The sequence below is a fragment of the Cryptotermes secundus genome, unplaced genomic scaffold (assembly GCF_002891405.2).
Source record: "Cryptotermes secundus unplaced genomic scaffold, Csec_1.0 scaffold124, whole genome shotgun sequence".
In the NCBI taxonomy this organism is placed as follows: domain Eukaryota; kingdom Metazoa; phylum Arthropoda; class Insecta; order Blattodea; family Kalotermitidae; genus Cryptotermes; species Cryptotermes secundus.
In genome coordinates, this window is record NW_019735462.1 from 857,276 (window position 1) to 883,662 (window position 26,387).

A 26,387-nucleotide genomic window follows, 5' to 3' on the forward strand; every position below is an offset into this window, starting at 1 on the left:
TCTTAAGAAATTCTTAAATTCATAGTATCGGTACTAGACAAAACAACAATTTATTTCCCCCAAGTGTTTCTATGACTAAAGTTCAAAGGGGAGCTTATTACTCAGGCATAAAGATCTTTAATCGCTTGCCTGCTAAACTAAAAGAATTATCTAATGATCAAAAATCTTTTGAGGCAACCTTAAAGAGATTCTTGTATGCTGGTTCTTACTACTCACTGAAAGAGTATTTTAATTATCAAACTCTCGAAACATAGATGTTGAAGTTTACATATCAGTTTTAGCTCTTTTAACTTTTTGGTATGTTTACCTGTACCTGTCTCTGTTGGACAAGTGCCCCATGGAGTATATTGTTGTAATTTGCTTCTAGCATAAAAACAATCTGTATATCTCTTTTTTTTTTTAATACATTTGGACAAGTGCCCTATTGCACGGTTGATCATGTATCTTTGCAGAGTGTATTGATATCACTGTATTTTTCATTCTAAGCATAAATACTGAACTGTATTTGTTTCTTTTATAACTTTTCTGGATGGTCAGTATATTTTTTTATTTGTATTATTTGCATGTTATACAATTTGTTATGTATGTTGTTGACGAGTGCACTATTGCACAGCTGTTTGCATATACTTGGTGACGGTAACTACACCCGCTGGAATTGTAATCCTTATGGATATATGGTGGACTAATAAATAATAATAATAATAATAATAATAATAATAACAGTAGACGAGAAGACACACTGAGTCCAGTAAGGAATGGAGCAAGTCTATGCAACCACTGATGGTGAGCTGGAAGTAACTGCAATAGAAGTGCCAATAAATCCCATCATCCAATCCAGAAGCCGTTATTATTTGTCATGGAACCCTGGACACGTGACATTTTGGTGCCAGAATTAGTCGTGACAATATGTTACATTTGGGGAGTTGCCTCTGCTCCTGTCTATATATGTAAAAGCTGAATCAGGTAATTCTTTTGTAATCTACAGAAGAGAGTTGCATTGCAAAGATGCAGAGCAGAGGCAGGGACGTGAAACAGGCAATGACACAGGCAAAACATCTGCCACAGTTTGTCTGTCTTAGTACTGAAACTGGTAGCATCAATGAAATGTATCACATGCAGAATCCAAGTTCCTCAGAGTTTCTCTCAAGCTGGCAACAGTACACTGTGTATAGTGAATTCCATCAGACCAGTGGTGCCACATCAGCGTGGCGTAAGGACTCCTAGGCAGTGTTAAAAGCATTACAGAGCAGACTGACTAGGCAGTAACTATGTTAATGAAAGAGTGGAAGACATTAAGCAGTGTGGCCTGTTGAATTTCTGCATTCTGCACTGCAACAGACTCATTTGGCACAAGTTCTGTCATTATACTGACAGCTTTTTACTACACTGTTATGTTCAACATTGAATATGAAAACTATGAACAATGGACAATGTTCAATGTAAATATGGCATAATGAACCAACTANTATCTTTGCAGAGTGTATTAATATCACTGTATTTTTCATTCTAAGCATAAATACTGAACTGTATTTGTTTCTTTTATAACTTTTCTGGATGGTCAGTATATTTTTTTATTTGTATTATTTGCATGTTATACAATTTGTTATGTATGTTGTTGACGAGTGCACTATTGCACAGCTGTTTGCATATACTTGGTGACGGTAACTACACCCGCTGGAATTGTAATCCTTATGGATATATGGTGGACTAATAAATAATAATAATAATAATAATAATAATAATAACAGTAGACGAGAAGACACACTGAGTCCAGTAAGGAATGGAGCAAGTCTATGCAACCACTGATGGTGAGCTGGAAGTAACTGCAATAGAAGTGCCAATAAATCCCATCATCCAATCCAGAAGCCGTTATTATTTGTCATGGAACCCTGGACACGTGACATTTTGGTGCCAGAATTAGTCGTGACAATATGTTACATTTGGGGAGTTGCCTCTGCTCCTGTCTATATATGTAAAAGCTGAATCAGGTAATTCTTTTGTAATCTACAGAAGAGAGTTGCATTGCAAAGATGCAGAGCAGAGGCAGGGACGTGAAACAGGCAATGACACAGGCAAAACATCTGCCACAGTTTGTCTGTCTTAGTACTGAAACTGGTAGCATCAATGAAATGTATCACATGCAGAATCCAAGTTCCTCAGAGTTTCTCTCAAGCTGGCAACAGTACACTGTGTATAGTGAATTCCATCAGACCAGTGGTGCCACATCAGCGTGGCGTAAGGACTCCTAGGCAGTGTTAAAAGCATTACAGAGCAGACTGACTAGGCAGTAACTATGTTAATGAAAGAGTGGAAGACATTAAGCAGTGTGGCCTGTTGAATTTCTGCATTCTGCACTGCAACAGACTCATTTGGCACAAGTTCTGTCATTATACTGACAGCTTTTTACTACACTGTTATGTTCAACATTGAATATGAAAACTATGAACAATGGACAATGTTCAATGTAAATATGGCATAATGAACCAACTACTGTCACAAACCTTTTAGAGAATTCCCTTCCTGAACCCATCACAATCAATAACACATGACATTTATCTTCTATGTACACACAGATTCAAAATCTCATACATATCTGTAAGCATAATTTCAGCTTTTGGGGTACAGCTGCACTGTAAGTGGAAGTTGCCACAACATTCTGGCATATACTGCAGTCACATGTTCAGAGCGAATGAGGTGGAATATCCATGTCTGCATTATGGTCGGCTCCCTCGAATGACTCACACAATCACGGTACTGAACCCTACCTGCGTTCTTGACCAGACTGTGATGTACACGAAGACACATGTGTTCTTCATACACGTTGTCTTCTCTCTGAGGGAATGACGGGTCTGATGTGAAGTGCAGTGTGAGGGGTGCTGCATGTACATTATGGGCAGGCCCTTACTACGTCACTGCAATACTGCAGATGGTTTTCATTATAATGGTTGAAAGATCATCCTCTGTCTTTTTTGTCTGTAGTGCCACTGTGACATGCTGCAATGCGGTTATTAAGGTAACCACCTTCTGACAAGTGCTGTAAAAGGTGGAAGAGAAATGTGGCCTGACATTTAAGTCTCACAATGGAAGTAAGCATAACACTATCCAGTGGCAGGGGACCCTATGGTTTAGAAGAAAATATGGAAGGAAAGAGATGAAACCAGAACTTACTCAGTTTACATTTGGCCTGACAGCTGAAGTTGTCAGGGAGTAATTCACTATTTAAATGACAGCATAATGATAGTGAGTGTGGACATTTGCTAGAACCACACTCTTTCCAAGTTCCACATGTCCACCACCAGTCCCAGTGCAAGATCTTTAGATATGGCCTTGGCACCTTCGTATTGGATAGCAGATGTTTCCCACACATACCCTCACTTCTGAGACCTATTACTAGGCCATATTCTCTCTGAAAATGGGGACTGCAATATATAACAAAACATTGGCTTAAATTTAACATATGACATAGTTAAACCCTGAAAGATGAAATTACACAAGCAAAAACCCAAGAAAAAGAATACTTGTACATGTTAGTACGTTCTAAATGCGGCTATTGTGAGCACACAGCGCTGTGTTACAATAAATCTGTCTAGTCAACCTGATAATTTTCTGTCACAGCATGTACAAGATTGAGGTAACATGGCTTTACAGTATTTTCCAAGCTTATAGTTTGTTGATGGTATTTTCAGAGATCTCAACAACAGTTTCATGAATAGCTTTGGCTACGTAATCGATGTTTTTGGTGGTCAGACCACACATATTGATACGACCACTCTTCAGCAGGTAGATGTGGTATTTCTGTGTCAAATGTTCCACTTGTCGAGCTATAACAGAGAAAGAGTGAATAAAATGCATTTACCCTCAGTATAATTCTGTTACACATGTCTTTTAATGCCTACTAAATTTAGCCACTTTGGTCATTTGCCTCTGAAAAGTATTTCTGTGAGATTTCAAAACCTTAATCATGTATCCAGACAAAGTTGGACAATTAATGAAGCAAAAAAATAATAAAGGTAAAATGAACTGGAATTCAACAGTATGCAGACAGAATTGAGGAAACATTTGATATAGAAGAAATAAGAGATAAATAAGAACTTTTACATAAATATATTCTTAGATTTTAACCAAAACTCTCAACTACAGTGGAACCTCGCTTAACAAGCATAATTCGTTCCAGAATCTTACTCGTAATGCGAAACACTCGTTAAGTGAAACAATTTTTCCTATATAAATTAATGTAAAATACGATAATGCGTTCCACGCTGAAAAAAATACTCAACAAATTTTATGTATAACATTTATTCAAAGAAAATTATATATACTTTGTTAAGGAGCGTGAATCATCTTCATCTTTNTAAGCTCTTTGGTGGTCATCTCTTGGCCGTGCTATTCCACAAGCTCATCGATATCACTGTTATCCACCTCCAGCCCCATGATCTTGGCCAAAGCCACAGTCTCGTTGACTACAGGCTCCACAGGTACTATCTCAAACCCCTCAAAGTCACATTTGACAATGCTCTCCGGTCAAAGCTTCTTCCAAGCAGAAGTGAGGGTTCTCTTGGTAACCCCTTCCCACGCCTTTTTGATCATCTTGAGGCAGGCAATGATGTGGAATTGATATTTCCAAAACTCTCTGAGGGTGAGATTGGTCCCTTCGGTCACCTCAAAACAACGCTCGAAGAGTGCTTTATTGTACAGCTTCTTAAAGTTAGAAATAACCTGCTTGTCCATAGGCTGGAGCAACGGAGTGGTGTTGGAAGGTAGAAACTGGATCTTGATGAATTTAATTTCGTCAAGGAGGTCATCTTGTAGGTCTGGAGGATGGGCAGGTGCGTTGTCCATAACAAGCAAGACATGGAGTGGCAGATTCATCTCATGCAAATATTTTTTCATAGAAGGACCAAACACTTCATTGATCCAATCAGTAAAAAGGTCATGTGTCACCCAAGCCTTGTTGTTGGCCCTTGACATCACATTTAGCCTACTCTTCTGGAGTTTCTGAATGGTAAACAAGCAGTGGTTTAATTTTCAAATCGCCGCTTGCATTGGCACAAAATAGCAGCGTGAGACGGTCTTTCATTGGCTTATGCCCAGGCAATGCATTATCCTCTGCTGTTATACAGGTTCGCTTTGGCATCTTTTTCCAGAAGAGACGCGTCTTGTCACAATTAAAAACCTGTTGTGGCAGGTAACCCTCAGAATCTACGAGCTTCTTGAAGTTGCCAATGAAGTTCTCTGCTGCTTTTGTGTCGGAGCTTGCTGCTTCACCATGCCTTACAACGCTGTGGATGCTGGTTCTTCTCTTAAACTTCTCGAACCACCCACGGCTTCCATTAAATGCTTCTTCTACGGCCGTTGATCCTGGCGTCTTCTTAACAAGGTCGGCAAAAATCACTTTTGTCTTCTCACAAATGATGTTCTCATTAATAGTGTCACCTTGCAATTGCTTTTTGTTTATCCATACGAGGAGCAACTTTTCAACATCGTCAAGAACACATAACCATTGCGTAGATATTCTTGCCACTCCCTTTGAAGCATCTATCTCCTTAATCTTGTCCTTGTTCTTGAGGATAGTGCAAATCGTTGATGTAGACCGATTGTATGTGCGTGCTAGATCAGCCATGCTCACACCTCATTCTCGCTTTTCAATGACTTTATGTTTCATTTCTATGGTTATTTTTATTCTCTTATGGCTGTCTTTTTGTGGCTTTTTCTTTGGGGATATTTTTGCAAGGGTTATTAAACTTTGCACAAAAAAAAATTACAAATAATATGTCTGAACAAAAGTTTGGAAAAATGTGTGATCACAAGCGACACTAAGATGCTAGCGGAACGAGTGCTAAACACAGACTGATGTAACAAGCGCACAATCTGGGACTTCCCCTCTCGTCACTCGTTATGCAAAATGTCCCTCGTTAAGCGAGTCATTTTTTTACAATTTTTTTGCTCATTGTACGAATTACTCATTATAAGAGGTGCTCGTTAAGCGAGGTTCCACTGTATTTACTTATTTTTATCAACTACAGCTAAAAAACTTATTTGAGATTTAAAGTTTTCATGTTAATATTACGATTATTCATCTGGGAAATGACACCACAGTTTGGTAAATGGCTACTGATGTTCTGCAGGAAAATGCTACCTCCATTTTCAGGGTCTAACATGACTCATCCCAGTACAAAATCGTCAAAGTTTCAAATCTTCTCCTAAAATTCATCACAAACCAATTATAAAAATTATTTACAAACCAACCTCTGAATCTGCAAGGTGGCAGTATAATACTGCAGTAAAAGTATTTTAGAAAATACTCATAACCATCAGATGTACTTTCAAAATTTGTCGTTCATACGTACGTGAAAGTCCAGTATAAGAGAACATTCCTATTTGAGTTACAATGTGATCCCATGTACCAGGGGTACCCAAGCGTTCCAGACGTTCCTTTAGACCTCGTCTCATGTCAAGAACTCGGTTCGCCATAGTGCGAACACACTCTTTCCTGCAATATTAATTTCAAGAATCAATGTACTGATAATCAGTGCATAATATACTTCTAACCTCTAAACAGTATGCAGTTCCTTGCCAATGATGATATAACAACAGTAAGTCAACAAAATACTTTATTTTAAGGAATATCGCCTTTCACAAATCCAATAACCTTTTAAAGCACAGTGGTTACCACATGCACCATCAACTTCATCGTTAATAATGGTACATTTTACCTGCTTAAGATCTTTGTATAGGCATGCAGTAGTACAGTTAGTTGAGGCGCTATGCTACAAGCTGGAAGGCCGCGATATCAAATCCTGATGTCATTGGACTTTTCAACTGACCTAATCCTTCCAGCCACACTATGGCTCTGAGGTCGACTCAGCCTCTAACAGAAATGAGTACCAGGAATTTTCCTTGGGGGTAAAGGGCGGCCGGCACATAAGACTGACAACCTCACCACCATCTATGAGCCGACTGTTTAGGAGATTTGGAAGCCTCAACCTCTCACATCCCTATGAGCCTTCACGGCCTGTTACAAGGACAGCTTTACCTTTTTAACGTCTTTGTACGATTCTCACAACGAAGAATGATCAATTCCCCAAATGGTATTTATTGGTTGGTCTCTGAAATGGAGAGGTGGTGTGATTTCTGTGAGGTACGAACTGAATTTGTAAATATTATTTAGGCGAACTTCAAGGTTTAAAAAGTAATAAAGTCCATGATACAGGGTCTCTCAAGAAACTTGCAATTATTCAAGGTCTGAATCCAGAACTTGTTGCATGAAAGTGTGCTAACCATTTGACCACAATTTGTATGGAGATCTTCATGAAATGAAACTGCTCTGGATGGGATTAAATAGTAGCCTTTTGTGATGATGATGATGAAGATGATAATGATTATTATTATAATTTATCTACCTACCATTCTTCTAACAACTGAGGGTTATTCAGAACAGTGGCCACAATTCTTCCGCCATGATTTGGGGGATTTGAATACATTCCTCTTACAATTAGAGTGAGCTGAGACTTGACTGCTAATAGATCACCAACATCCTTCACAACCATTGTCAAATTACCAACACGTTCATCTAGAACATATAACCAGTATCATAAACATGAACACAAACACATGAAGTATATAGATATTCACTCCCAAAGTAATAACACTCCTCTTAAAGGCATTCCAAAGGATCTGCAATAAAACCTCATTACTCTTGAAGTGAAAAGCATGGTATTGCAAATTAGATTAACGGTTACTAAGTATATGATGCTGTCTTGTCACAAAATGCAAGGCAAAATGGGACATAAAAATAGGTAACAGATATTTTGAAAATGTGGCACAATTCAGATATTTTGGAACGACGATAACAAATCAAAATTTGATTCACAAGGAAATTAAGAGGAGATTGAACTCAGGTAATGCTTGCTACCATTCAGTCCAGAAACTTTCGTTTTCTCGTCTGCTGTCCAAAAACAAAGATCAGAATACACAAAACTATAATTTTGCCTGTGGTTCTGTATGGCTGTGAAACTTGGTCTCTGACATTAAGGGAGGAACATAGACTGAAAGTGTTTGAGAACAGGGTGATAAGGAGAATATTTGGACTGAGGAGAGATGAAGTGATAGGAGACTGGAGAAAACTGCATAATGAGGAGCTTCAAAACTTGTACTCTTCTTCAAGTATAATTAGAATCATCAAGTCAAGGAGGATGAGGTGGGCTGGGCATTCAGCACGAATGGGGGAGAAGATGAATGCATATAGGATATTGGAAGGAAGGAAAGAGACCACTGGGAAGACCAAAGCATAGGTGGGTGGACAATATTAAAATGGATCTTAGAGAGATGGGACGGGATGATGTGCATTGATCTGGCCCAGGATAGGGACCAGTGGAAGGCTTTTGTGAACATGGTAATGAAACTTCAGGTTCCTTAAATGCTGGGAAATTGTGTAACTGCACAATTGACAGCTTCTCAAGAAGGGCTCAGCTCCATGAGTGAGTGAGTTACATTTTAATCCATTAACCTGAACAGACCATAAAGCGATATAAAAAAAAAGTTGTCCCCATATCTACGAACCGTGCCGTGAAGACTTATCAGGGTGTGCTGTTAAATCTCTATGAATTTTTAACTTCAGTAGTGGGTTGAGATTAATGGTCAGCTTTACATGTAGTGGCTGAAGAGGAAAATGTCTGACCCTGACAAGAACTGAATCCAAGCAGCCAAGATCATATTTTATCTTCTTGCTAACTGAGACAGTTACCCCCATATATATAAACATCTACACAGTCCTATTAAGTGATTCAGTCTCCATTCTGTAGGATTTGATAGTTTCACAGCGTGGTTATGAAAAGTTCTATCTTCTCAGATATGATGTGTAGTCCATTGATAGTCAACCGATATTTTGGAGGAACGTGTCGCCTCCATTTTCAGGGTTGAAGAATAAGCCGAGCAAGAAACTGGCATGAAAACATGTGGCAAGCAGGTGACTCTGCTTACCACCTGTTTCCATGTTGTCTTCTTGCATGGCTTATTCTTCAACCCGGAAGATAAAAGTGATGTGTTCCTCCAAAATGTTGGTTGACTTTCAACAGAGTACATGGCGTTATATCCCAGAAGATATAACTCCTCTTAGTCTCCATTCCCTTCATAAAGTTACAGAAGTCTTTTCATATAATAAAAGATAGTAAACATGAATTCTTACTATAGAGTCCAAAATTCTTGGCAAAAGACTGAGCACAAAGCAATTCAAAGCCTCTGTCGGCGAAGTAACGTACTGCCCAGGCATCTTTCTCAAGATCCCCAGAAGCAAAACCTTGATATGCTGAATCAAAAAATGGGAACAGCTGTCTTTCTTCTATGACATCAGCTATCTGGGTCCATTGTTCATGAGTTGGATCACAGCCTGTTGGATTGTGGGCACACGCATGAAGAATGATGACAGAGTCTTTAGGCGCTGCACGCAAATCTTCTAAAAAGCCATCTAGGTCCAGTGAACGAGTCTCTGCATTCCAATAGCGATACTGACGTGGTTCCGTGAAGCCAGCATTGGTGAAGAGCAAGTGATGATTCTCTAGTCACAAAATCAATACAGTGAAACCACAATTGAACAAGTTTAGCTTATAATGGAACTTCAACATAGCAACAAAAACTACTGGAAGCATAAATTTCTTAACATTGCGTACACGGAAAACAAACTGCATAAAACGAGGGCCTCCTTCTGGCACATTAATCACAACAAGCAATTCCTAACCAGCCGCCACTGTTTTCCCATACATTTTTGCAACAATTATATTTCCAGTTGTGCTTCCGAACTTATTTATGGCTGGCAACCACTAAAAGTCCCATTAACCCACCCTCTGTATCCAACCCTTGTTTGGGAGAAAATTTGGATTCCATAATCCAATTGTGAGCAGCTTACTCCCCCTCCCCTCCTCAAGCTTTAACCACTGAGAAATACAAATCAAATGATGTCCACTGCCCCGTGCTATATGTTCCCCGCCCTGTAACACAGGTTTCCCCTTCTCTCCAGCTTCCTCTGACCTAGGTGTCACTGAACACAGCTATGCACATGCATGTTTATGGTTCTGTTAGATCAGACATCAGCCATGTTTCAGTTGGTGCTGACTGAAAAATCATGAAAAACTCTAATTCTGGTAACAAAGCAGATGTGTAATTACACAGGCATGGGAAGCGGAAATGACACTGATCCTATTCAAGTGTCTTATAAACAGAGTTATTAGTGTGGTAACATAAATATGTTATTAATACAAAAATAAACAGATACCCATTCATGTACAATTTGCATGCCACTTCCGTAACAACACACTTTACATTTAAGTACAATGGCTGCTTCACAACCATCACTTGAGTATGTAACCTCAAAAAGTTGCATGTTAAAGAGTTATCAAATAAACCTAAAAATCAATTAATCAGTCACTCAGTAACCTATAATAATTACGTTGAAACAGTTCTAATTCTCCTTCTGGTTCTAAATTCTGCTCAGCAATGTAATTACCCCATGTTGGTGATGAGTAATAGAAGGTTGTGTACTTGAGCTGTCGAAGCAGAAATTCAGCACCAACCCTTAAGGCACCTGTACCACTCAGAGTCTGAACACCAAATGCCTGTAAAAGAAACATGTTTATTACAACCCTCAGTTAGAAACTTAAACCACCTTTCCTTGTACAGCAAAGTGAGGTTCTAGATTGTTACATGTCTACAGTATTTCCGTAGTTCATTTTTACTAACATGATGATCAATTTTCCTTGGTCTGGTATGGGAGGACTCTGGATGGACCACCCCAAATTACAACATCTGATGGTAATCTATATTTTTAAGTCATTATAAAGGTAAGGCTATCCCTGTAAGAGGCTGTGGAGACCCACAGGGCTGAGACATTGAGGCTCCCACATTTTCTAGACAATTGGCTCACGGATGGCAGTAAGGTTATCATTCTTTCATGCCAGCTGCCCTTTACCACCAGGAAGATTCACGGTACTCATTTCTGTTAGAGGCTGCATCTACCTCAGGGCTTTAGTGTGTCTGGAAGGATTACATCAACTAAAAAATTCATTAACCTCATCAGGAATGAAACTAGCAGCACTATGCTACAAGTCGGAAGGTTTCAGGTTCAAATACTGATGAGGTCATTGGAATTTTTCAGTTGACCTAATCCTTCTGGCCGCACTATGGCCCTGGGGTTCACTCAGCCTCTAACAGAAATGAGTGCTAGGAATTAAATAATTTTCCTGGGGAGTAAAGTGCAGCCGGCACGTAAGGCTGACAACTTTACCGCCATCTTTGAGCCGATTGTCTAGATAATGTGGGACCCTCAACATCTCACAACCCTATGGGCCTTCATGGCCTGTTACAGGGATAGCTTTACTTTGCTTTTACTTAGGAATGAAACTAGCAACCTTCCGGCTTGCAGCATAGTGCCTCAACCAACTATGCTACCATGTGCCCCATCCCTTGTACATATGTTTGAATTTCCATCTAGCGTATGGATGTCAGAAGGTACTCTGAAAAGAGGATTTAGAAACTTTCTAATAAGAATTTAATAAGGTACTCTGAAAAGAGGATTTAGAAACTTTCTAATAAGAATGTAATAATGTATGTCACTAACTGATGAGTTATTATATCTCTAATTACTGCTTTTCATTTATATTTTTAATTAATTACTATCAAGAAATGCAGAACTTTCACAAATTAGCCAGTGCATTTATAAAACAGGGATCTGTTGGCCTCAACTTATATTCCTGTTACTTGCTGGGTACTGAAAATTGACTGTAAAATCAGATGTTGGAGCTGGTTCCTGAAGTTACATAAATACAAGATCAGAATCCCAGTGCAATGATCACATATAATAAGATCATATTTAGATGAAGATATTCCCTATTTATTTCAGCCAGAAGGCATTCTTACTGCTTCATATCATAACCTTCATTTTAACCTAAAAATGAAAGGGACCAGTGGAATAAACACAGATATAAAGGCTGAGTTATAGATTCTGTTATAACACCCTTCAATGAAGGGCACTTACATTAATATATCTAAAGAGATACAGTTAAGCAGCTCTTGATCTTAAACCACCATGAATTAAGTTAATCATACCCTTCCTTGTGCGAATGCGCTTGAATCCGCACCCAGTAACATTTTAGTGGCTGCAGAGCTGCAAGCATCCAAACCAAGAACAGGCAGGTATTCATGATTCAGTGTCTCATCATCAGCCAGTTGCTTCTCAGTCTTCCGTACAACAGGCAGAACCCACGGCTTCCCTTCATCAGTTCTGTAAGCTAATATACTTGGAGTCAACAGCAGCATAAGTTACAGAAGAAAATTAACACATTCAGTGTTATAGTGTGAAGGGGTTATCTACAACTTGCACCTTTTCCTTTTCAAATGACTTGTGACAATACTTCACAAATTAGAAAAAGTTTAACTCTAAGAGTTGCATTACTGCTTCTCTTCACTTCCCTTCAACCCTCTGCTCCGATCACTCTAAGTAATTGCTTACACACAAATATTATCAATCATGCAGGGACTATATCGACTGCTCTATTACTTACTTACTTAAGGAGCTGAGCCCTTCTTGAGGAGAAGCCAAATCTGCAGCTACTCAAGAATTTCCCAGCATTTTAGGGAACCCAAAGGTTCATTATCATGTTCACAAGAGCCCTCCACTGGTCCCTATCCTGAGCCAGATAAATCCAATCCATACCATCACATCCTATCACTCTAAGATCCATTTTAATATTGTCCACCCACCTATGCCTTGGTCTTCCCAGTGGTCTCTTTCCTTCTGGCTTTCCCACCCATATCCTATATGCATTCCTCTTCTTCCCCATTCATGCTACATGCCCTGTCCACCTCATCCTCCTTGACTTGATCATTCTAATTATACTTGGAGAAGAGTACAAGCTATGAAGCTCCTCACTATGCAGTTTTCTCTACTTCATCTCTCTTCGGTCCAAATATTCTCAACACCCTGTTCTCAAACACCTTCAGTGTTCTAACAATTTTTTTTCCTTGGCACTACAGCCCCAGTGGGCCTAGACCTACCTCCATGAACTTCCCCGTTCATGCTCTAACTATAACAAACAAAATTATATCTGGTGGTATCAACAAGATATATGGCAGAAGCATATACAAGAAATGTGTAGCTACTAAAGGACATTATTTACAATGCAACTATATCTAATGGCTTCTTAATGCTGCCAGACTTGTCACATAACTCTCTGAAGCTAATGTACAGCAGTTTTGCAGTAGCCATATCCATGCACTTGTCAAAATTTGGGTTTCGTTGCAATATTTAACCTGTATGCACACAAAATAAATTATTATGGCTTTTACCCTTCACCATGGCTGCCTATTCTATATTTTTACACACAATTCTCACCTGTTTCATAACCCACGACCTACCCGTTCAGATATCAATCAATTTCTTTCTTGGTGCTTTATGGAAAACAGCAGAAGAGTATTTTAAATTGAGTCACAATCAATTCCTCTCAATATTCCCCAGTTAAATGTAGAACCTTCATGTCATTTATCATTCGATATTATGATGTAGCAAAGAACCTTTGGGTTCTAGAAAAGTTAGGAATATTTTGTCCATGTGAGCACTATCAACTTCTCAAGAAGGACTTCACTCCATGGAGTTAGTCTGTGTTACAGTACACAGATACATAAGTATGGAAAGGAAAGGGAAGTGTAAGATTGGAATATGATGAAGTGTAAGATTGGAATATGATGAAGGGCCAATCAAACTGTAACTACTACATGTATGGTAAAATGACATGTTACACCAAAAGTTGCCTGAACGATATTACAGTCATGAAATTTCAAATTTTGGAAGCATAAAACTCTGCTACACTTAGATTTCATAATTCAAGTTTTCTATGCGATACATACTAAAAAGAATCCGAGCCTGTACACTACATAATACCATCATATTTTCAGAACTTTAAAAGGAAAATGGGGTGCAGTTACATATGCTGTCAAGAGTCCACAATTAAATAAGTTCCTCTGCAAGCATGATGATGAACAGGTTCTGTTAATTTTAATTTCCAAACTTTTTATTTTCAACTTCAAAGTATTTCAATCTTAAATAAAAAAATATGCATACCTATAGCTTCCTACAAATATTCTCCAAAACTAAGGTCAAATGGTTAAACCCCTTTTTACATAACCTTACCTCCGACACTTAAATTCACTTTTAAATCGGAAGTGTCGTCTAAATACGCTTTGTTCACTGCAAACACTTCAATTGGAGGGCCAACTTTCACCACAGAAAATCTTGAAGTCATTTTATTTATCTGAAATTGACTAGTAACTTCTACAACTCAGCGTGAACCTCTCGACGTCTGCCCTTCCCTTAACCTTGCTCTGCAAGGCGGAAGACACGTAATTGTGTTGGTCAAAACAATTGCAAAAGAATGGAAAAGAACGAGGTACAGATAAGCATTTCATAGGTTTAACGCTTTTTATAACACGCTCAACATGAAATACGTCAGCTTCACATTTAATTTCAGTAATACTGAATAATTACAATGGGCACGAAATGATCGTAATTTCTGCCAGTGCGACATCTTGCCCGCGAATGTATGTTTGCAATTACGAGTAGTGACCTCTAAACTACGGTTGGCCGGTCACGGTAGCCGAGCGGTCTAAGGTATGTACTGTCTTCGCTCGCTTGGAAAGCGGGATCGTGGGTTCGAATCCCACTCAGGGCACGGATGTTTAGTTTGTGTGTGTGCATTTTTCTGTGTCTGTGCCTTGCGACGATCTGATCACCCGCCCAAGGAGTCCTAACGAATGCGTAAGATCTAGAAAAACCGAAGTGAACCGAAAAGTTCATGGAGGTAGGCCTAGGCCCACTGGGGCTGTAGTGCCAAGGAAAACAAAACAAAAAAAAACTACGGTTGATGATTCGAGGTAGATAATTCACAGTTCACCATGTGGTTGTTCCCCCTTTCCAGTTAGCTGATTTGACAGAACGTGACCATCCTCTACCATTGCGCACCTCGGAGACCTGGAGTCAGTGCCGGGTGGCTTCATGTGAGTTTCGTGGTGGACGAAGTGGCACAGGAGCAGGATTCTCTTTTTGTAAGTTTGGTTTTCTCCTACCAGTCATCATGCCACCATTGCTCCACGCTCATCTGTCATTGCCCCTTCAGGTGCGCAAGAGCCCTGACCATGCAGCACATTATCACATCCTCGAACTTCCTGGTTATTGAGTAAGGAATTTAAGTTCCAATCGCTGATTATTCACGTGTTTTCGTAACACGGGATACATTTCTGATAAAGGTAGATGTCTATTTTAGACAAGCTTGCTGCATTTGAAGACACTGATGATTTTATATTTAGAGCATAATGACTTCCTCGTGCCGAAATGCATTGAGTTTGCATTGAGTTATTTAATGACATTATTTCAGCTGGAGATGCTACGTAGCATCGGATGAGGTGGTAAAATATGACAGGAACTGTATGTAGGTATGAATTTGAAAGACGGAGGTCGTGGTTTATTTCAAGCTACTATCCGCAAAATTGCCTGGAAAGACAAAAAGAAGATACAATAGTTCAGCTGAGATTGGAACTTTTTTTTTATTGCTAGTGGGGTGGTACTAAGTCCCTTGTACTGCGGCCACTTCTGGCCTATTGTACCAGCCTCAGATGATAGGTGAGGGTGATTGTGGAGCAACTGGTGGAATGCAGATTGGCAGGGTAAACCGAAGTACTTAGAGAAAACCTTCCCCAGCGCCAATTTGTCCACCACAAATCCCACTTGACCAGACCCGGGAACGAACCCGGGTCGCCGCGGTGGGAAGCTAGCGACTAACCGCTTCAGCTATGGCGCGGCCCAAGATTTGAACCTAGTACCCACCAAATAAAGTTCGATATAGTTACTCGGATGGCAAACATTTCTTAGGTACATTGGTGCCCTCAGTTACCATACATCGTACGTGTATATGTCTGATCTTTAAAATTAACTCATTTAATGATGAAATTTGGTTCTCATGGTGGTGACTATGAAGATTCCTGTCTTTCGGGACATGACGTCGTGTGTGGTCTAGTAGAGAGGTACCAACTTTTCACAGAAACCCCTGCCTTCAGAATCAGGAAAAAGATACAAGTTACATGTTTTTGGACATTATCCATCGTCTTGTCTATTTTTAAAAAACCGTCCTGTTTTTTTTTAAACACAACGTTTCGGAGACTGGATTCTGTCTCCGTTCTCAGGTAAAACCTACTCAGTTGAGTCAAATAGATAGAGCTAGCCTCTATCTCCGGTCCGGTCAGGAACATTTTGTTTTAAAAAGAAACAGAACGGTTTCTTAAAAATAGACAAGACGATGGATAATGTCCAAAAACATATTACTTGTATTAATTTACTATCGTCACAAACTTTTAGATCTTACCAGGAAAATGATATTTGATATTTAAATTATGGTCTTCAGGGTTATTACACCTTTTAGTCTCTTATGGGGTTACCAATATTTTGGTGGAACTCCGAGGTTCCATAACTCACAATACCACAATCTGAGCCTCTTTTGAAAATGCAACCTTATTCCTTAAAACAGATACTTGTTTATAACAGAGTCCAAATGACTTTTTTATTAAGACTGCAAACCACACATTAAAGCAAGGTTTGCTTTTAAGTATGTTTTTCCGAATATTTAGAATTAATTCTTTCCTTCCGGGTGTTAAAAATGAAATGTACTTCTTTGTTTGTATACCATAGTAATAGTTTATTGATAGACACGTGGAACAACAAGATATGGCAGAAGATATTTAGGCCTTACTGGCACTGTCAAATATTAGAGACGTTCTTAGCGAGCAAAATTTTGTGTTTATAAACGATACGATATAATACGATATCTCGTTCGTAACATGGGAAATATTAATACTTGACTGAATGATATAATATGTTACAGAATATAAGATTTATTTATTTAGAAGGTAATAAGAATAATTTTCAAAATTGAAGCCTATCAAAAAAATTGAAATAGTTTTCTTTCTACAGTACCTCGAAATTATACATATTAAATGCTAGTAACTGGTAAACTTAAGAAAATAATGCAAAATTATTTGCATACTGCAAAGATACTTATAATTTATTTAGGAGTGATAAAATGTACAATAATAAGCATATTTTAGATAAATTTATATTTCCATACATTTATATTATATTTAAAAATCAACCCCAGTGAAGTGTGATTCATTACCATAAATTTACTCATTCCATACTCTTCTGCTGTTGTTGCTGCCATCTAGAATCAAGTGGTGTTAAAAGAAGAAATGTATTCCTTTTAACTTAAGTCGTAAGAAAAGCTATGACCTTCTGTGAGTATGAAATGATTACTGGTTCATTGATTGGAGGGACTGTAAACAAAGGGTTGATTCTGTATTTGATGCATCTGTTTATGACATAATGCTGTCCGTACTATTCACCGCTGAATAGAACCTTTGTGTTACAGCTAAGCCTTGTGGACTCTACCCACAATACTCCTCTGATAGATGGGTTGCCTAGAGTAAAAGGCTTCCTTGAAGAGCAAGTTTGTTTTCAGGGCTGTGTGTTAATATTACCGCCTGTAATTCTGATGTAGTCGAATGACAAGCTGACTACAAAGTGACCAAGCAATGGTCACCGGAGACCAAGACCCCGGAGGGCTTTAAAGTTCCTGCTTGTATTTTCAGGTTTTTTCTTCCAGAATAAACTTACTCTCAAACATTGTCAAATAAATCAGTACTGGAAATTAAATTTGATGGAAGTTTAATTGTCTGATACTTAAGCCCAATGTGAGCATATTATATTTTGTTAGTGATGAAACTTAACAATCTCAGAACATTATTTCACCTCAAATCAAGCGATAAGATTAAAGCCATATTTTATTCCGATATATTTCATGCTATCGTTTTACAAAGTGCTTAAAATGGAATTTCCAGCGCTCTTGTCGAATCCGTCTGCAGACATCTTTCATCTTCGAATCTATTTCATAGCTTTCAATTAATTTTTATATGTGAGACCACACAAAGACTGCCGGGAGAATTGAACATTGGATCTGAAGCGGTATGTTCCTCCGAAACGTCGACTGACTTTCGTGAGACTACACGGCGTTATATCCCAGAAGATAGAAATCTACAACTCTAATTTTGTTGATCTGAGGTTTTCACAGCGGTGGCCATAAACTACACGGCCTCACGTCACAGAAGATGGAATACTTAAATTTAATTTCAATTTGTATCGGTCTAATATAACATTATTTTAATAAAATTATTACTGGCTGGAGGACTGGAGAATAGGGGTTCGATTCCGTACAGGGAGTAGATATCTTCTACAATGTGCAGGCTAGCTCTGTGCCCACCCAACCTCCTGTTCAGTGGGTATCGGGAGCCTCTTCCCTCGAGGGTAGAGCTATCTTGACTCGAAAGTGGCCGTTAACCTCTATCTGGTGTCGAGATTAAAAATGTGTAGAGCTATACTCCACTCTCCCATACGCCTTAATTTCGTGGAGCTTAATTTAGCACAGTACCTAGCGAAGTTACGTAATGGCAATGCTATAGATTCGTATTAGATAGGTACTCGGTTCGAATCCCGGCTGTGACACCGGGTGCTTTTATTATTCTTCATGGTGTTCCTCAGTCCCTTCAGGGAAGATCCGAGATATTGTCCCTGTTAGGCCAAGACAACTTCCTTCCAAGTCCTTTCCAATTCACTATTACTCTGTCATCCTTCCATTCGACGCTATATAATCTAACTAATAACAGCGTGCAAAAATTATCAATCGAAAATTTTAAACAGAAGGGCAAATATTCCCCTTTATGTAATATTTTTTGATGATCGAATTATGAGGTATCAGTTGATAAGACAAACAGCGCTGGGGGGGGGGGGGAAAAAGGAAATTTAAAATTTCAGTCGAAAAACTTCAATGGAAAAAAAAATTTTCTCACAAAGTTACTGGGGTTTTAAACTTTTCCCATCGTCCGGTATTCTAGAAAATAGAAAACACGACGTTTCGGAACCTGAATCTGTTTCCGTCCCCAGGTGAGAGGGGGAAGACACCTACTCAGTTGGACCCCTTAGAAAGAGCTAATATCACTCAATCCAGTGATTGAGATCAGCTCTTTCTAAGGGCTCCAACTGAGTAGGTGTCTTCCCCCTCTCACCTGGGGACGGAAAGAGATCCAGTTTCCGAAACGTCGTGTTTTCTATTTTCTATAATACTGGACGATGGAAAAGTACAAAAACCCAGTAATTCTGTGTTATACACCAAGTCTGAAACCTTTAGAATCTACTAGAACATTTTCTGTATACGAATGGATTTTGGATCAGTGGAATGTAAAAGTGTGGACTGGATTCAGATGACACTAGATGGAGTCAAGTTTGCCTTTTGTGAATAAGTTAATGACACTTACGGCTACATAAGAGCTTAGCATTCTTTGACCAGTTAAGTAATTAACCAAGCAAAGTGGAAGGGGTCCTATTAAAGAAGGATAAGTATCCTTATTTATAATGTGAACACTAACGAAGGACTGTTGTGCTGTGTGTTACTGTGGTACTGCTAACTGAACTTCTCACCTGTTCAGACAGAGTGCAGAGAGAATGCTGGTTGTCTGGCGCCCATAACACGGAAGAACAGTACTGCAGACGTTACTCCTAAGTGCATTGACACACAAAGGCGGTTGGAAAATATGAAAACCATTGCACTTTTCTTCTGCATACGTTCTTTACATTCGGTACATAAAATGAAACTGTAAGTTGGAGGCCATCGCAGTCCGTATACAATATGATAACCCTAAACGTTTTTAGGCGAATTTATTTTCATTCTTATCGATAAATATGTGACAGAGAAAGATGACTGAAGCGGCAATGTTTTTGACTTGTATTCGGGGATACCGGTTTTGATGCTCGGCTGGTTTTCTTCCGTCTTTCTAGATAAATTCAGGGATAGTACCTCTGATTAGGTCATGACCTTTTCTTTAATAAATCTTTCACTTTTTCTGCAGTTCAGCATCATATATATATAGTCGGAGGCATTGACAGTTTCGATAAACAAATTCTAAAAAAGATTAACCAACCACAGAACAGGATATATATGTCCGACGAGCCCGATCACGGATTGTACGAAGAGGGTTTAAATTCTTGAAAGTTGCAGAGATTTTTATCTTCTCCACAACGTCCAGATCGATTCTGGAGCACTTTGAGTCTCCTATCCAGTGGTACCAGGGACTACTTCAGACCCTTATCTAATGGAACCGTGCTTTTTCTTGGGCATCAAATATCCGAAGCGTGAACTTGACCCTTCACCTCAAATGATTGCAGAGGATAAGAAAGAAATGAGCTGTACAGCCACTATTTCCTACGTAGACAAGTTGCGTTGCTTAAGGACAGAGACAATTTTACTTCTCTTAAGCCATTGACTACAATTTTAACTTTTTAAGAAACATGAATATAATCGTCTAGATATTTCTAAAGCGACACACCCTACAAAAACAATGTGAAATAGACTGTTGCATTTTTATAAATGAAAATCGAGAAACACAACTCTATGGAATGTACGTGTATTGAGCCTATTGCTTTCATGGCAATAATCTATAGGCTTGAACAGGATTATTCAACTTCAAATTAGTCATAGGCTGCATTTGTTCTTATATATATATATATATATTCAATACACGAATACTGCCCCACAATGATTAAATTGATGAAGTATAAAGTTAAGACATTTTTACTTAAATTAAATGTTCATCGATGGATGTCGCCCACTCACGTCATGTAAGGTGTGCATTAATTAAGCTGTAAATCTGCACACTAGTCAGCACATTGGCTTAAAGAAATGTATATTTCAGATTGTCAATAACTATAAATAATAATAAAAAAATTAAATGTTATCAGATCAGAGATTCTTAAAAATCAGCCAACAGATTTTATCGATGTTACTCACGAACTTGGATTCATGATGGTCCTATAATTTTCTAATTATTTATATGGTGTCATATGAAAACAATTGAACAATTTACGGCACATTTAATAAACGTAAAGTTTTTTTTCGGCAAGATTCGCCGTCTGTCATAAAAGGTGAGAAAATTTTAATACGTATTATAGGGACTAGAACGGCATTCTCGCAGTCTGACTTTACTGGGCTGGAATTTGTGGGTCTGCTATTAAAGCAAGCGCTTACTTCCTTCTGTTCTCGTTTCTCATGAGGTACTTCGCCTACTTCATTAAAATAATAAACGTAAAGGTAAAGCGACCAATGTAACAGGCCGTGGAGGCCCATAAGGTTGTGAGACTTCGAGGCTCCCATATTTTCTAGACAATCGGTTCACAGATGGCGGTGATGTTGTCAGCCTTACGCGCCGGCCGTCCAGAGATTTTTAAAAGTTTGATTATTCTTGGAAGCAGAAGGTTACTATGATGCTTTTCCCCTTCCTTTTTGACCAGCCGAATCTCTTGGACTAATAATCCCATGATTCAGTAAATATCACTCTCTCACTCACTCACTCACTCTCTCACTCACTCATGAGCTGAGCCCTTCTTAAGAAGCTGCCAATTGTGCAGCTGCTCAAGAATTTCCCAGCATTTTATGGTACCCGAAGGTTCATCACCGTGTTCACAAGAGCCCTCAAGCTGTCCCTATCCTGAGCCAGATCAATCCAATCCGTACCATCCCATCATATCTCTCTAAGATCCATTTTAATAATGTCCACCCAACTATGCATTGGTCTTCCCAGTGGTCTCCTTCCTTCCAGCTTTCCCACCAATATCCTATATACATTCCTCTTCTCCCCCAGTCGTGCTACATGCCCTGCCCATCTCATCCTCACTGACTTGATCATTCTAATTATACTTGGAGAAGAGTACAAGTTATGAAGCCCCTCATTATGCAGTTTTCTCCAACCTCCTGTTACTTCTTCCCTCTTCGGTCTAAATATTCTCCTCAACACCCTGTTCTCAAACATCCTCAGCCTGTGTTCCTCCCTTAATGTCAGAGACCAAGTTTCACACCCATACAGAACCACAGGCAAAATTATAGTTTTGTTTAGTGAATATCTATGTCTCTAAAACGTGAAATGTTTACGTCACATCCGTGCAGCTGATCCACTGAGAAAACTTTATCTCACTTAGCCTCCTTGAAACCTGCTTATTTTATGCGGAAAGACAATAACGATTAGGCGTGTTTCATTCAAGTATACATTCCCGCTATCTCTACACGAACCTTGTAGATCATATTTGTATGAATGTCGTGTCATTTCAGACTACATCTCCAAAATTCTTAATTCCTTGCCATCAGTGATACCAACATAATGGTGCTAGAAATTTCTGACCACTACCTAATATAGGATACTAAACTTCTGTACAACGTAAATCACACTGTGAAACATGTTTGTCTTTGGTTAAGGCTCTGAGGCCCAACCAGTCTCCTATCCGATCGGTAACGAGGGCTGTTTTCCTGGGGGTAAAGCGGCCAGGGTTGAAGCTAGCTACTCACTTCCATCTAAAGCCGAGGTCAAGAATGGTGGAGTTATACCTCCATCCCCCCATAGGTATTCACGGCATAGCATTAAATTAATTAAGCAAATGGACAATTTTGCATTCTTTATGGTTATTTTTATATGTGAAACATTTAACTGCATGGACAGACATACACACAATTCTGTGTGATTCCGACAAATGTGGTGATGTATTGTCTGTCTGAAACATCTTTGTGAGCGAGTCATTATCAGATATTGCATCATCATTAGAGGATGAATAGATTCTATTTTTAACATACAATAGGAACACCGATCGCCAACACAAAGATCGTGTTTAACAAACAAGACTTTTCTTAACTAATATTTCATGCTCAGGTTATGACGTAACTTCAAACATGCTTGAGACAAAGTATATCGAAAGGGACCCTGGATTTTTTTTATGAAATATATTTTTTAATTTACTTCTTATCTTCCACTTTTGCCTATAATCTTGAGGCTTCACGTTCGGTAAATCATTTTTTTATTCGAGTGATATAGTAACAACATTTATAGACTGAAAGATCCATTTGTTTAGTTCGAATTACAGATATCCATTATGTAAGATTAAGGAACTGTTCCTTTTTCTAGAACCACTCATTCGTAATGAAGGAAACGACAGGTCTGACGCGAAACGTGTAGGCCATCTCCTTCCTAAAGCAGCCATGATTAAGTTCAGTGACATAACCGTAAATTTGTCTCATGTCACATTTAAATATCAGAACGAGTCGCCCGCTCAGACAGAGTGGGATAATGTAGCGGTTACGCACTAGACTTGTGAGGGTATTAGGTTCGAATCTAAGCCAAACTACTAGCTATTTTAACAGATTATTCATCAGCTAATTTGTTTTGCGATGGATGTTACACGGTGTTAAAAATATTTCCATTGACTTTTCCATTCCTTACAACATATTTTTATTATTACACTCGTACTATATATCATATAAAAGTCACAGTATTTCGGAAATTGATTGTATTTCGGTCATCGGGTGAAGAAAATACTGTCACGTGCATGAGTGACTATGGACTGGGTTTTGGATAATTGGATTTATTGACCACTTACAGGTCATAACTACAAATCACTATAACACAATGGCTGATATCCACACTTTACAAATCACTACAGCATACGCTAAGTCTTTTTCAGCCTGCAGTGTCTTCGCCGGACGTTTCCTGGTAACGATTGCTAACAATAACTATTCCTCTGTTTCCGTGTTCAAGTCCTCTCTGAACGGCGGCTCCCTTCCAAATGCTGCTTCCCATACAGAACACCTTGGTACGGACCACCGTAGGAAACATCGTCTCCAACAATACCGCTATTGTTGTGTGTTGATTCGTTGCTGTGGAGGCGTTGTTGGAATATTTTCCGTGTTTTTTTCCCCTTTCCGAAACGCTTTATCGAGTAACAGCTCTGGTATATTTGCTTATCTCGCGTTCGTTGCCTAGTAACTGTTCTATACGCTAAAATACGGAAATATTCATAATTTATTTGGCCCCCGTATGCTCTGGTCCTGTGTTCACGTTATGCACTAGTTTCAAGCCATGTGTACGCAAGTGTGCAGAAAAGTTGTTTTGCCTCTTGTTTTGTATGTTTGAGACACGTGGTCGCTTCATTCATCAATGGCTCCACAACCCTGTGTTGGACCTCTGCCGCTTTTTCATTTTCGTAATCCTACACACAGAAGGACACGAACACAGAATAAACGCACAGGACAGGGAAATATTTGAATATATGGAAGATAAATTTTGGAAAGTATTGTATTATAGGGCAAGGAATTCATGATTTAAACAGATCACTCAACATTATCTACTGAAGCACAGTTATTACTATATGTATCACAGGACTTAAAAAAGAAATTCTCTGCATTTTGCCCCAAAATGTATTTATTTATATGTTTCACAAAAATTTTGAGAATAAAAATATTGGTTTCTCTCTGTAAACAGAGTTCACTCATATACGTATCTTTGAAATGAACACATAGCGTGTTTCCCGTGATACAGAAATTAAATTCTTATATAGTATTTAGACGAAATTCATGTTTCGGGAGGTTAATTAAATAATTAAGAATGCAACTTTGGACTGAAAACGGAGCTTCGGCGAGTTGAGATATTAAGAAAGCTGTCACTTTTAAAAATCAAGGCGATGTAGGTACCATTACCGTGCCCCCTTTTCTTTCTTTTGTGCTTATGCCTGCTTCGGTGGAACACTTGACTCCTGTCAGGATCGTGTTACAGTAATAACTGAGGCTGCAGACTGGAAGTCAGTCCAGGCCGCGCCATAGCTCAAGCGGTTAGTCGCTGGCTTCCCGATCCCGGGTCTGGTCAAGTGGGATTTGTGGTGGACAAAGTGGCGCTGGGGAAGGTTTTCTCCGAGTACTTCGGTTTCCCCTGCCAATCTTCATTCCACCAGTTGCTCCACAATCACCCTCACCTATCATCTGGGGCTGGTACAACAGGCCGGAAGTGGCAGCAGTAAAAGAGACTTGGTCCCACCCCACTAGCAATAATAAAAAAATGAAGTCAGTCCACTGCTCGAAATCAACAACACAACCTCCACTGTCCACACACTACCGTATTTACGCATGTATAGGCCGCACATTTTTTGCCAAAAATTCAAGAGGAAAACTGGGGTGCGGCTTATATTCGAAATATTCGAAATCACACTTCATTTAAAAAAAATTATATTCATAATTAGTAATACAGGGTGTAATACTCCTGAAATAATATTCCAAGAAAATTATTTTTTCTATAATTTCTGTCTGAAAATTGTGCTGCGGCCTATACACGCACGCGGCCTATACATGCATAAATACGGTATTTATTTACCCAGAAGCAAAATATTATAACTTCATTTGCAAGCACGGAGTAATATGTTTTAATGATCCAAAGCGAAGGACTGATGAATTTAGAGAACCACAGGAGCACGTTCCAATGACTTCTGCCTCCGATCAATTCATATCGCCAAGTTCTGAGGGAACATCGCTTCATTCCCCAAGAAGGATTTGAATCGACGGCTTCTCTCCAAGACAAGAATTCATTTCCTATTGGCTGATTTTAACTAACCAAATTCAGCATGCAATCGGCACAAGACAATCACATAAAGACCCTTGAGAATTGAACAGTTCCCAAGATATAGAACTCTGAACCTCACATGTGAGAGCGGTTATTTTCTTTAGTTTAGGGTCCGGCTACACCCTTCCTAAGACACTTTTGTGACAGCTACATATGTTAATAAAAGAAAATTAACATCTTCGGAAAACTACAGACTTGGCTCCCGTTGTGACCTTGTCCCCTTCCGGACATCCAAACTGTATGTAAACAAAAACAAGGCAGTTGTTTTCTGTCCAGATGCGAAAAATAAGTCATAAGATGCTAATAAATCGATCTCGCCATTCAACAAGTCACCCTTCCGAAAAGACTAAAGAGGACCATAGCGCGCACGGAGAACTGTAGCAGGTTTGGACTCTCTCAGTACGATAGGGTTAGAATGGATTGTAGGGAATCTTTTCTTTAAGATAGGGATGGAACGGAATTGGTTCATGATCGTGTCCCTTAGATGCATAATGTTATTAATGAGATAGTATATAAAGATAAAGTTGTCCCTGTGCTTAACTAATTAAGCACTACTCCATGAAGGCGTATGGGGGAGTGGATATATAAGTCCACATTTTCTTGACCTCGAAACTAGCTGGAGGTGAGTGGTCAGCTTTACGCCCCAGCCGCTTTACCTCCGGGAAAAGAGCCTCTGCTTCCCATTGGATAGGAGGCTGGGTGGGCTCCAGAGCAGATCTGGACTATATGGAGAAGAGAAAATTCTTGATCCTACCGGGATTCGAACTCCGACTCCTCGGTCGTCCAGCCCGTAGCCAGTCGCTATACCGACTGAGAAATCC

At 39.1% G+C, this 26,387-nt stretch overlaps 1 protein-coding gene across 2 annotated transcripts; it reads right to left on the bottom strand.

Annotated features, from left to right (window-relative positions):
- Positions 1-2,000: 2,000 nt before the first annotated feature.
- On the bottom strand, positions 2,001-14,457 carry LOC111869275 (aspartate aminotransferase, cytoplasmic). 2 transcript variants are annotated; one of them, XM_023860668.2, is made up of 7 exons: positions 14,177-14,457; positions 12,097-12,278; positions 10,442-10,607; positions 9,185-9,553; positions 7,405-7,570; positions 6,348-6,490; positions 2,001-3,821 (listed from the first exon to the last, which is right to left on the bottom strand). In XM_023860668.2, the coding sequence occupies exons 1-7, from the start codon at positions 14,286-14,288 to the stop codon at positions 3,661-3,663; spliced, it is 1,299 nt and encodes a 432-aa protein (XP_023716436.1). In that variant the 5' UTR covers positions 14,289-14,457; the 3' UTR covers positions 2,001-3,660. The 2 variants fall into 2 exon arrangements, with proteins under 2 accessions (XP_023716436.1, XP_023716437.1); XM_023860669.2 differs by having other exon boundaries at positions 10,499-10,607; positions 14,177-14,385.
- Between the last annotated feature and the right edge of the window lie 11,930 nt (positions 14,458-26,387).